Source organism: Aotus nancymaae, unplaced genomic scaffold, assembly GCF_030222135.1.
Source record: "Aotus nancymaae isolate 86718 unplaced genomic scaffold, 86718_ANA_hifiasm-v0.15.2.pri h1tg000011l, whole genome shotgun sequence".
Classification (NCBI taxonomy): Eukaryota; Metazoa; Chordata; class Mammalia; order Primates; family Aotidae; genus Aotus; species Aotus nancymaae.
In genome coordinates, this window is record NW_026988422.1 from 52,436,883 (window position 1) to 52,450,359 (window position 13,477).

The window sequence follows — 13,477 nt, forward strand, 5'->3', positions numbered from 1 at the left end:
GGTTGGTAGGTAGGGGGTAGAAAGCAGGCCGTCTGTGCCACTGTTTCCCGGCAGAGACAGAGACACTGTTGGGATCCCTGAACTCTGAGGTCTAAACTGTCAGTGTCGGCAGCAGAAGCTGCACTTTAGAATCACCTGGGAGGTTTTAAAACACAGGGTGCTCTAGCCACTCCCAGGAACTCTGGTGCACCTGGGCCGGTGCGGGGGGACTCGGGCATGAGTCTTGTTTGAAAGCTCATCAGGTGATTCTAATGCACAGCCTAAGACCAGAACCCTTGTGTAAGATGCTATGAAAACAGCTCCATCTCACCTTCACCAGGAATATGGGCAGCTCACTGCCTAGTGAGGCTCGAATACCCATTAGAAAGAGCCAAGCCAGGCTTCTCAGGGTGGGTCCCCTGGCAGTACTTCCCAAACTCTCCCACCAAGCTCCCAGGAGGCAGGAGAGAGCAAATACATCCTCTGCAGAACCGACACAGACTGCAGCAAGCACTGTGTGTCCTTGACATTTTCTGTTTTGCTTTTAAAATTGGAATTTTTGCATCTTCTTCTACAATATAACCATCTTGTTTTACAATCTAAAAGAAGATTTCATTATGTTGGCTATTTTCCCTCCCAAAATATCTGAGTGTAGAAATGAGGCTCCGGAAAGATGTACCATGTTTAAACTGGTTTCATCTGGTCCTCCACACACGATTGGGTTCCCTGGGGTTCCTGACTTTGAAAAACCCAGCCACAAAGAGTCAAAGAGGGTGGCAGCCAGTCTGTTTAACCTTTGAAAGGAATCACCTCAGACCAAAGCCTAGGCTCAGAGAGGTTAAGCAGCTCATTCAAGATGACACCATTTGTTATTAACTGAGTCGGAACTGTACCTCAGGACCCACCTTGCCCACTGCACTCATCTGGAACAACTGCTAATTGGCTGTGTGACCTTGGCTAGGTCTCTACCTCTCTGTGTCAGTTTTCCTGCCCATGAGATGATGATATTATCTGTTCCACCCAACTCCTCGAGTAGTTGAGGAGGGTCAGGTATGTGGAGGCACATTGAAATTAGGGAGTGTCACATGTAAACCATGGAGTGTCATATATAAAGTGTCACATGTAAAGACAAGGTGCCATAATTTAAGTCCAGCCTCACGCTTCTAGGTGAGGCACAGTGATTGCAGCAAGAGTGATCTTTCCAGGGTCATGCCGGGCAGGCCACTGAGGGAAGCCCATTGTGGTGCACCCAGCCCCTCTGAGCCGGTGGAAAGGCTTCAGTGAGCTCCGGTGTTCCAGTTCAGGGAGGGATGAGGCCGGGAGCTCAGGGCAGCACTTCCGTTTGCTCTCCATTAGACCCAGCTTTATCTGCCCAGCACCAGTCTGAAAACAACCTTCTTGTCCCGATCCTGAGAGTATCCTTTCGAAAGGGTAAGTCATGGAAAAATGCCTGGCAAACAACAGCAATGCCAGCACCTTCTTTCTCCTTTCACAAGGCCACCGAGACCCTCCCCCACAGCCCATCTCTTCCAGAGGAAGTCTGCGGCCAGCCCTGCTCCAGACCCCTCCCTTGCCAGCCCAGGCCCAAGAGGCTCCTCAGCCCACGTCCGCCCTTTTCTGTTTACACTGGGAGATGAGCTTCTGCTGAGCTTAAGTGCAGTTCTGGCCCTTTTGTTTGTTTTTAAGTCAAGTTACAACTTTGCTCCTGGATTTATTGCAAATTCCATTTATCTTCTGCCCGGGGTCTCTGCACAAAGCCTTGGCGCCTCCCTCCTCTGCTGAGGACAAATACCAGGGGGCACCAGGAAAGGGCAGGGAGCACATGGCCACCTCCTTAGACGTGCACTCTAAGGAGGGCCAGGGCCATCCTGTGGGGTGCTGGGGAGGAAGAGGGGGGCTGGCAATGCAGGAGGATGGGGTGTCGATCGCCCAGGAGGACAGGCCCAGCCTACCTCCTGCCCCTTCTCACACAGGCCTCTAGAGGAAAGAAGAGCCAGGCCGAAAGGCAAAGAAAGCTCAGACCTCAGGGGAAAGAATCAAGAAAGGAAGGTTCTGGTTTGGGTGGAAGAAGCCCTTGGCAATTTCTAGCCAAGGGTGGTGTGAGGCCAAAGGTCCTGAGAGGCCTAAGGATGGACACCTGGGTCTGATGAGGTGGCAGGCCTGAGGGTCAGGAATGGCACATGCCCGTAGGAGATCACTCTGGGCGTGGCTGGGCACCGGCACAGCCTCTCAGGGTTCCCTTCCCTTTTCTTAGGCCTCCCCAACCCTCTCCAAACACCACATTTCCAGAAACTGCTGATGAAGAGCAAACAACTCCAAACTGAAGCTCACCAGGGAGAGAAAGAGAATCCAACTGAGCCGAACAAATTGAGAGTGGGGCGTCCAGCTGTGCTGTTGGCCTGTCTTTAAGAGGGGAAGTGCCGAGGGCCTGTCCGCCCAACCCGGAGTCCTTCCCTAGGCCAGTTCCCTGGCTCCTGGTGTGGAAGCATGCAGGAGATGCTCTTCGCTTCAGAGGGGCCCTGCTTGCGCCCGATGAGGGAGTCCCAGGGCTGTGAAAAAGGAACGGCTGGACTCTCCATGTCTAAGGGCCTGACCTAGAATGGGGCTTTAACCTCCCTGGAAAAGGAGAGCAGCTGCAGGTAGCCAGCGGCCGCGCGGAGTGCTCCTGGGCAGGGCCGTGGGTCAGTAGCTGAAGGAGTCGCCTTTGATGCCCTCCCCTCGGCATCTCAGTCCCTAGGCATGAAACTCAGGCCTCAGCACCTCAGCCCAGGCCCTCAAGGAGTTGGGTTCAGTGAGCATGAACAGGGCAGGCCCCTCTTTGCCTCTGGGAGCCGACCTGGCTTCCCAACAGGTGCAGTTGCTTAATGAAGAGAAGGGCTGCGCACAGCAAATTCCCCCGCCAAGGCTCTGGGCCCCGGCCCTGCTGCTGCCTCTTTCTCAGTCGCTCCTCAGCTCTGCAGCCAGCCCAGCCGCTCCTTCTCCATGCTGCAGCCCCTCCTCTGGGGCCCCTACTTCTCAGCCCCTGCACTGTCTTTCACTACCTGCCTGGCTCCCTCAGAACCTCCAGCCACTCACCCTGAGACCTCAGCTACTGATGTCCACTGTCTGGCTGCAGCTTCCTCCCCTCACCTGTCCTTTCTCCTGCTCTCACCTTGGCTCTTGTCCCCCCACCTTTCCCCTAGGAGCTTCCCTGGGCTCCCTCGCCCACCTGATCTCAGGCATTCAGCGCCCTCACTCCTGACTCTCCCCAGGCCTGCCCTGAGGGCCCCGCATGGCCATCCACTCCATTCATTCCACATCTGAGGCTGTGGGCCCCAGAGAAGGTGCAGCTGCAGGCCCAGCACTGGCTGAGTCCCCGGCTCTCCCCTCAGGCCACAGTCAGCTGGCCACTGTCACTCTCCTCAGATGCTCCAGACCCCTACCTCTACCTTCTACCTGCAGAATCTCTCAGTGAGGTCCAGGCCTTCCCACAGGTCCCCTGGAGTCTCCTTTCAACCCCCTCAGACTTTGCTCACTCATACCACTACCCTCCCCTCCCTCGAGAACAGAGGATGTCCTCACCTCCTTTGCAAAACTAACTTCCATACCTGGGTCCAAATGCAACAGCTCCTGTGTCTTCCACATCAGGTGGCCGCTGTCCTCAGCCTGGACCGTAAGTTGTGTGGCAGCATCTCCAGCGCTTCCGGTGCACAGCCACAAGCATGGCGTCCTCTTCCTCATCCCACAAGGGCTTCCCTTAGACGGCTTTCTCTCAGCATACCAGCTCTACTCTTGTCCCCTTTATCACACACTTCTCATAGGGTCCTTTCCTCTTCCTCTTCTCCAGCCCTGGCCGTCGGCTACTGCTGGGGCCTATTCTCAGTGGTTCTCCTCACAACAGTGACTTAGGAGCCATGCCCTAGCTGCCTCCTCAGAGTTGCTGGCTTCCCACCCACCCTTTGCATCCCCTCCATGGGTTCTCCTGGTGGCTTCCTGCCAGGCTTTCATTTCTCTCTGTCCCAGTGCTCTTTACCTGCTCCTCTGCCTGCCCGGTCTCCTCTCCCAGCAGTCCCTTCTATCTCCTCTGCATCCACATCTTCAGCCAGTGCTTCCATGAGGCCCCGATTTCCAGCTCCCGAAATCCCTGCATTTCTACCTGCCTGCTCTGCCGGCTGTCTCTGCTTAGACACCCTGTAGAACTTCTGCACAAAATTGAACTGATACCTCCTCCCCAAACCTCTTCTGAGGCGGCTTGTCTCTGTTTCTGTATTTCTACCCTCCCCACTGCCCAGGCTCAAAGCCCCCAACATTCTCTCCATCTTCTTCTCTGACTCCCTCCATGTCTGATCCGCTTCTGGACACCTGAAGGAGCTTCTGCACTATTTTTCCAATCCCTCCCACCCCGCTGTTGCTGTCTGAATTGAAGCCCTTTCCATCTCCTCCCTGGACCTTACCTCTCGGCCTTTGGGCCTCTCCTCCTGTGGTCTCCCTGTCCTTGGACACAGAGCCCATCAGAGTGGCCTGTCTCCCTTTTAGAAACCCACATGAACTCCACACGCATGTGGCTTCCCTGCCAGGAAGAGGGCTTCCCCTGTCTTCCAGTACAACCTCACTGCCGCCACTGTCACTCAGCAGATGTTGCCTGGGTCCCTGCTCTGTGGTATGTTCCTGTGCTCACACATAGCCACCTGCTGCTCTCTCCCAGAGCTGCCCCTCTGCACCTGCCCAGTCTTCTGCTCCCTCTTTGTGTTCGCCTGTTTTATCTTCCAGAGACACCTCCTCCTCTTTACTTCCATAGCCACCCAGCAGCACCTTACTCAACCGTACTCGAGCCCTACCTCCTCCAAAGGTGAAACCAGTTGCTCTCCTGCCTCATTCTCCCTTAGAATACTGTCCGTTCCCTATTACAACCATATCTGAATGTGTGTGTGTGTGCGCGCACGCGCACGCATGTGTGTGTTTGTCTCATGTCATCTCCCTAGTCCTGTACCCCTGCAGGCCACGAACAGTTACACATCTTTATTAAAACTTTGTTGCATTTGAATCAGATCTTATTCTCTCATCTCACAGGTGTTAGAACTGTGGCCAGGGTGAGCCCCAGGTCAGAATGCTGGTCAGCAGCAGACTCACATCCCATCTCCACCTTCCTGATACCTGATGTGGTGCTCAGAAAAACAAGGAATCCCGGGTTGTTATCCAGTGTCTTTGCATGCCCTCCACAGATGCACTCAACTGTCCTCTCTTCTGCTCTTCCTCTTAGAAACTGGGCCACCGGAATCAGAACGGAGACTTTGGGTGAGCATCCAGCGTTACCCAGCCTAGTTTTCCACCATGACTTCCAGATCTACAGTTAACATCCAAAAGCAAGTATAATTCTACTTTCTGAACCTCCAGGGGAATTGCTTCCTTGTCTCTTTCAGCAAAGGGTGTCATTGTTTTACAATGTTTCCAGTGAAAAACCTCTCCTCTAAATCTTCCTCCCACTCCTACAACCCTTGATGCCCACACGAGATGTCATTTCCTCCAGCTGGGTCTTCTGCAGAGTGATTAGAGCGTCTGCCCTCCTTGCAGCCTACCTGTTGTAAAAGGAGTGCTAAAGCTTGTTAAGCCTCGCAGCTCCTAGGAGGAAAGGTACCATATAGAAATAAAACGGATCAATAAATTAGTGTGTTTTGTAGACGTTGAACAGGACTCTACCTATTTGCATGACTGTGCACACTGTGTAGTCACACAGGCAGTCTCAAATGGGAATTTGGAGAAAACAAAGCTTTCTCACTTGCGAAAGGTTTACCTATTCTTTGCACCTGGGCACACACAGCAAGGACTCCCACCAGATTACGCCTGGGACATCACAGAGCCTGTTAGGTCCACATTTGTTTTCTTTTTTCTTTTTTTTTGAGATGGAGTTTCACTTTTGTTGCCCCGGCCGGAGCGCAATGGCGTAATCTCAGCTCACTGCAACCTCTGCCTCCCAGGTTCAAGTGATTCCCCTGCCTCAGCCTCCCAAGCAGCTGGGATTGTAGGCATGCGCCACCATGCCCAGCTAATTTTGTATTTTGAGGAGAGACAGGGTTTCTCCATGTTGGTCAGGGTTGTCTCAAACTCCCAGCCTCAGGTGATCCACCCACCTTGGCCTCCCAAACTGCTGGGATTACAGGCGTGAGCCACCGCGCCCAGCCCACATTTGTTTTCTAGTCTCCTCACTTCCAGTCTAGCTGTGGCCTGAGTCCAAGTCCAGTGAAAGAATTTTTTTTTTCAGCAATAAGGAATTGGTTCATTCACCTTCACAAAAGCCAGTGGGAGGATCAAGCACGAGGCTTATATCCTTGCTGTGAATTTCAAAGGACTGGCTAAGTAAATACAATTATCATGCCAACCATAGATTGCATTGATTGCTGCTAATAGCAGAAATGGGCATTTTTGAAGTGCTCCACACTGCATTCTACACAACTTGGGACAGAAAAATAGCTGTTACTCTTAAGGAGCTGATGGTCTCCTTCAAGGGAAAGCTGGAACAGGCTGACCCGGGAAAAGGCACTCCCAGCTGAATGCTTTCGCTTGCGTGGGAAGTCCAGCTGTCTCAATGGGGCCCAGGAGACAGACTGAAGAGGGATGAATTCCTGTGTTTGGGATTGGGCTTGAAAAGTCTCCTGTTTGTAACACTCAACTTGTAGAAGAGCAGAAAGAATTTCCAGCTGTTGACAGGGTGAGGGGAGCCCTCCTGGTTCTGTCTGGGGATGTGCTTGCACTCCAGACTCTGCTGTCCTTCCTCTTGCTATCCTTCCTGGCTACCACATCAAACACCTGGTCCCATGGGCCAGCGCTGGAACAAGATGACTCTTTGCCCTCAAGGAATACAGGTGGCCAAAGGACAGATATGGTGTGATTCCACTTACATGAGATACCTAGAGGAGTTCAGTTCATAGAGACAGAAGGTAGAGTGGTGATTACCAGAGGCTGGGGTGGAGAAAGGGGAAGGGGGAGTTAATGTTTTATGGGTACAAAGTTTCTGTTTTTCAAGAGGAAGAAGTTCTGGAGATGGATAATAGTGATGGCTGATCAGTGAGAATCCACTTAACACCACTAAACAGTACAGTTAAAGATGGTTACAGTGATAAATGTTATGTATATTTGACCATAATTTAAAAAAAAAAAAAGGAAAAAAAGGAAGGAACGTAGGGAGGGAGGAGGGGGAGGAAGAGAGGGAGGAAGCGGAAAGGAGGGAGGTAGAGAAAGGAAGAAAAGAAAGAAAGGAGGGAGGGAAGAAGGAAGGGAGAGAGAAAGGGAAGAAGGAAGGGAAGGAGGGAAAGAGGGAGGAAGGAAATGCAAGTGGAAACTCAGCCCTGGTCATGGCACTGCTGGGAAAAGATAGACAGGTGACCCAATATCCTGCTGTAAAGAGAGGCAGGGGCGTGTGTGTGTCCCTGAAGGAGTGAAAATGGACCCACAAACAGCATAGTTAACAAAGTGAGTATACTGGACCAAGCCATTTAATATCTGGGCCCGCCCCATGACTAATAGTCGAGGTCATTCTGCATAATGCAGACCAATATAAGATTGTCAGTGGAGGCCGGGCGCCGTGGCTCACACCTATAACCCCAACACTTTGGGAGGCTGAGGCAGGCGGATTACCTGAGGTCAGGAGTTCAAGACCAGCCTGGCCAACATGGTGAAACCCCCATGTCTACTACTAATAAAAAAAATTAGCCAAGTGTGGTGGCACACGTCTGTAACCCCAACTACTTGGGAGGCTGAGGCGGGAGAATTGCTTGAACCTGGGAGGCAGAGGTTGCAGTGAGCTGAGATTTCACCATTGCACTGTAGCCCAGGCAACAAGAGCAAAACTCTATCTCAAAAAAAAAAAAAATGATTGTCAGTGGAAGTTGTTCTTTAAATGGCCAAGAGCTTTCATAATATTCTTGGGAGGGCAAGTGGGAGGCCATTTCCCCATAACTTGCTCAGAAGCACATTTTAGTTGTTCTCACTTGATTTTTGGAGTCAGAGAAGTAGGGGCTAGAGTTTAGGGGCTGCTGTTGTGTGGCCATTCAGAATGCCCAATTTCAATCTAAATGCTAAAATCAGAAGGGTGGTGAATGTGAACAAGCTTTTTTATAAACTGTAAAGTGCTTCACTATGGTCTTTTATTCTTTCAATTCAGCCTATGAGTGCAAGTTAGCAATAGACTTTAAAGAACTCATACTGCAGGAAAGTAAGCCTAGATAGTAAAATAAAAAATTCAACCTCTACTGCCTGTTACAGTATTTTTCAGGCTTCAGAGGCAACCTGGTAGCAACCACAGCTAAGAATAAAGGTCCCAAGAGCTGGACTTTTCATTTGAAAAAATAGATTCTGTAGCCTTTGTGGGGAGGAGTTGATCTGAGTTGAACCATATTGCTGAGAAGAGCCTCTCATTAAGCCTTTATCAGTTATCAGCACTGGGGCATAAACTCATTTGTACCAAATACTTATTTTTAAAAATTGAGATATAATTGACACACCATAAAATTCACCCTCTTAAAGTGTACAATTTGATATTTCTAGTATATTCATAAAATTGTGCAACTATCACCATTATCTCGTTCAGGATATTCATCATCCCCAAAAGAGACTCCATATGCATTGGCAGTTACTCCCCACTCCTCCTTCCCCTTTCCTCTGGCAACCACTATTCTACTGTCCGTCTCTATGGATTTGCTTATTCTGGACATTTCATATAAATGGAATTATACCATATGTGACCTTTTCTGTTTGGCTTCTTTCAACAAGCATAGTGTTTCAAAGGTTCATCCATGTTGTAATATGTATTGGAATTTCATTTGTTTTTATAGCTGAGTAATATTCTATGGTACGGATAGACCACATTTTGTGTATCTGTTCGTCAGCTGATGCACATTTGAGTTGTTTCCACTTTCTGGCTAATATGCATAATGCTGCTATGAACATTCATAAACAGTGTGTGTGGACATGTATTTTCAATACTCTTGGGTACGTATCTAGGAGTAGAATTGCTAATCACACGAGTGATTGACCTAGCTCATATGTTTAACTTTTTGAGAAAACAACAGTTTTCTAAAGCAGCTGCACCACTTTATATTCTAACCAGTAACATATGAGGCTTCCAATCTCTCTACATTCTTGAAATAGTTATTATTGTCTCTTTTTTTTTTTAATTACTAGCATCTTAGTGAGTGTGAAATAGTCTATGTATCTCTTCAGGTTCTTATTGGCCATTTGTGTGTCTTCTTTGGAGAAATGTCTATTCAAATCTTCTGTCTATTTTTAAAAAATGGTTATCTTTTTATTGTTGCAGTGTAAGAGTTCTTTATATATTCTTGATATGTCACTTATCATACATGTGATTTGCAAATATTTTCCCATGCCACAGGTTTTATTTTCACTTCATTTTTAATTTCAATGAGTTTCAATTTATCTTCTTGAATATTTCTTTTTTTTTTTTTTTAATGTCATAGCCAAGACACCATGACCTAATTCAAGGTCACAAAGACTTACACCTATACTACTTCTAAAAGTTTTACAGTTTTAGCTCTTACATTTAAGTCTTTGATCCATTTTGAATTAATTTTTGTATATGGTGTGAGGTAAGATTCCAACTTCATTCTTTTACTTATGACCATCCATGTTTTCCAGCACATGGATGTTCGTTGAGAGGACTATTCTATCCCTATTGAATTATGTTGGTAATCAAGTTGAAAATGGGCCTTTCTTCTTTTCTAATGTAAGCATTTAAAACTTTAAAATTCCTTCTGCCACTCATGAACTATACAAAATGGGCAAATATGTAAAAACAGAAAATAGATTCATAATTTACAGGTGATACAGGGAGGAGAGAGTTGAGATTGGCTGCTAATAGGTATAGGATATCTTTTTGAGTGATGAAAATTTTCTGGAATTAGATAGTGGTGATTATTGTATAACATGGTGACTACAGTAAAAACCACGGAATTGTACACTTTAAATTGGTGATGTCTTCATTTTCATTCAGTTGAAAATAATTTTAAATTATCTTCACATTTTCTTCTTTGACCCATAGAATATGTAAAATATAATGTTTAACTTCCAAATATTTGTGTATGTTTCTGAACATTTTTCTGTGTTATATCTTAATCTAATAATTTTGTGGTGAGATTTCAAATTTTAAAAATTTGCTTAGTTGTTTTTTATGGCCCAAATTATGGTCTATTTTGGTGACTGTTCCATGGAACTTGAAAAAAATAAATAAGTGTTCTGCTGTTGTTGGGTGGAGTCTTCTGTAGGTGTCAGGTCAAATGGATTGATACTTGTGTTCATATCTTCTATATCCTTACCAATTTACTGATTTTTCTGCCTATTATTTGTTTTATTAATTCCTGAGAGAGGAATGATGAAATGTATATATTCAAACTATGACTATGGATTTGTCTATTTCTCTTTACATTTTGTCAGTTTTTGTTTCATATATTATGAAGCTCTGCCAGCAGGTGCACAAACATTTAGAATTGGTTAAATCTTCTTCAATTTTTCATTTTGTCACTATGAAATTGTCTCTCTTTACCTCTGGTGCTATTCCTTGTCTTAAAGTTTTCTTTTTCTATTATTAATATAACTACTCCAGCTCTCTTATGATAAGCATTGTACAATATATATTTTTTCATTCTTTCACTTTTAAACTATTTGTGTTTTTATATTTACAATTTCCTCCTTCTTCGTGAAGAAGGAAAATAATACTTGGATCTACACAAAAGAATGAAGAGCACCAGAAATGGTAAACCTGAGGATAAATATATGTTATGTTAACCTTTCTTTAATGTATATCTGCTGGTGGTGAATTCTCTAAGCTTTCATTTAACTCAAAAAGTCTTCATTATGCTTTCATTTTTAAGAGGTATTTTCACTGGATACAGAATTTGAGTTTGTTGGTTATTCAGAACATCAAATATAGCATTCCATTGTCTTCTGGCTTGCATAGCTTAGATAAGAAGTCTGCAGTATATCCTGTCTCTATAATACTATAAAATCTATCATTTTCCAGACTACTTTTACAATTTTATCACTAATTTTAGTAATTTTATTATGATATACCTTGGTATGATGGTATGATTTTCTTTGTTTATTCTGATTGGGGTTTATTGTGATTCCTGGATCTGCAGTATTTATAGTTTTTATCAAATTTGGTAAATTTTCTGCTTTGATTTTGTCAAAAATTTGTTCTCCCATTTTTCTCTTTTTAAATTACACATATGTTAGACCACTTGATATTGCCCAAGGGTTAATGGGACTTTGTTCATTTCTTTCTGTTTATTTTTTTAAGGCTTCTTCCTCTTGGTGCTTCATTTTGGATAGTTCCTGTTACTGTTTTCAGTTTTACTTTTGTCCTCATAGCATCCAATTTGGTTTGAATTTCACCCACCGACCTCTCATTTCAGATATTGTCTTTTTCACCACTAGAGGTGCATTCCTTCCTCATTTTATGTGTGTTTTTCTTAAAATCCTGGAGTATATTTTGCATACTTAAACAGTTTTAATGTGCCTGTCTTTTTATTTCTGTCTGTTCAACTCTGTCATTTTCAGGCATGTTTCTATTAATTGACTCTTTTCTTGATATTATTCATATTCTTCTGCTACCTGGTGAGTCTAGTAATTTTTGCTTAGATGTTGGATATTTTAAAGGTTACACTGTTGAATGTCTGTATATTTTTAAATCTTCCTTTAAAGAGTATTGAGTTTTTATCTGGCAGGTAGTTACTTATGAATAAGATTATTCCTTTAGAGGCTTGTTTTCAGCTTTGTTAGAATGAGCCTAAAGTTTCTTTTATTCTAGAGATAGTTCAGTCCTACTATTTGCATATGATCCTTATTGGATCTCTACTGAATGCCTCAGGTGATCAAGCTGGTTGATATTTGTATATCTCAGAATCCCATGTGAACTCTCTGAATTTTTCAGCTTATAGCTCTGGGTCATTCTTTGCCCAGACTTACAAAGCTTCACTCTGGGTATGAACATCTTAGTATTAATCACTCAATAGGGCACTTGTGCAGATTTCTGGAGCTTTTTTTTTTAACATAGTCCCCTTTTTTCTGGAACTCCGTCCCACAACTTTAATCTACAGTCTCCTTGAGCTTCATTTCTGTATTTTAACTCAGCAAGACTACTATATTCTACTTGGGACATTTTTTCCCCTGCTGTAAAGTCCAGAATGTGCCTCCAATCAGAAACTGTGGTGATCACTTACCACATGTATTTTCTTTATCTCATGGTTCATAGTTCTGCACTGTGTGCTGTACGGTCTCTGAAGCCATCAGTACATTTATTTTGTTGTTTTCTAGTTGTATACAGGGGGAGGGTAAATCTGGATCCTGTTGCTTTGTCATGGCCAGAAGCAAAAATCTTAAGAACAGGTTTTGATAAAGAAATGGAATGATAGCAGGCAGGTCCAGAAACTAGACACTGATAACCTGGCTGGGGGTTCCAGGATATAAGGAAGCAGCAGATAAACTCTAGCATATGCAAGCCAGGCAGGAACGGGTATGGCAATGGAGAAGGAAGCAAACAGTTTTGAACGTTACTACAAACAAATCTCATCTGTGTTCCCGGGAGGTTGGCTGTCTTACATTTGCTCTCCAGATTCAATGGCCACCCTTTGTGCTGTCGACCTGTCTAGACTCATCAGTGGGTGCCTTTGACCTCTAGTTTCTAGTTGTGCCCAGGGAAAGAGAGATACAAACAGGAAACTACATGACAGAAGAGATGTTTATTCCCCTAGTTCCTCTTTTGTCAAATCACTGTGGATTAGTTTTGTCCCTCTGCCGAAAGTTGCACTGTCACCGTCTTATGAGGAAGCCCCCTCCTTATAGGTACTCTCTGGATTCTCCTAACTATTCCTTCCTCTTGATTCTTTGGATTTAGGGATGGTAATGCCTCCTCAATGTTATTAAGCTTAAAGTATTGCACCTTCCTTTGTTAGTTCCCCTAAACCCTGCTCATAGCTTGATAAACAGTCCCTTCATTAAATTCTCCTTTTTTCCACCAGAATTCTGACTGATACTACAGGGTTGTTGATGCTGCCTCTAAATGTAAAACATCTAGTGCCCAGTAATTGTAAGGCATTAGGCAGATCACTTTACTAACCGTAGCCTCAGTTTGCCCTTAGCCTAGCCCTGACTACTTGAGAAACTCAAATTCAGCAGGCTGTACCGTAGCAGCAGACCTGGGGAAAGAAGTGCCCCCTCCACTTTCCCTACCTGTTTTTTCTTTTGTCTTAGAATTCCTAGCTTAGCTGCTCTGCTTCATAGGCTAACCCAAATCTCTTCCTCTAGGTCTTAGCAACAGATATAGCCTGGTCAGGGCTAAGAGAACAGGAGACCAGATAAAAACCACTCACATGGAAACAACTGTCATTTGGGGATCATGCTCAAGGTCAAGTTCACCAAGCAACTCAGCTTTTAGCCCTAGCCAGTAGGGACTCTTTTCCCTTCTGAAACATGCTCCCTGGAGAAGATTTATTTTTGTTTTTTAACTAGA

At 45.3% G+C, this 13,477-nt stretch overlaps 1 protein-coding gene across 1 annotated transcript in view; it reads left to right on the forward strand.

Annotated features, from left to right (window-relative positions):
• RAD51B (RAD51 paralog B) overlaps positions 1–5,325 on the forward strand; it is a 769,161-nt gene extending 763,836 nt beyond the window's left edge. The window contains exon 12 of the mRNA XM_021675056.2: positions 5,219–5,325. Within this exon, the coding sequence (XP_021530731.1) occupies positions 5,219–5,257 (39 nt within the window). The 3' untranslated portion in view covers positions 5,258–5,325. The remainder of the gene's footprint in view (positions 1–5,218) is intronic.
• Positions 5,326–13,477: the final 8,152 nt, after the last annotated feature.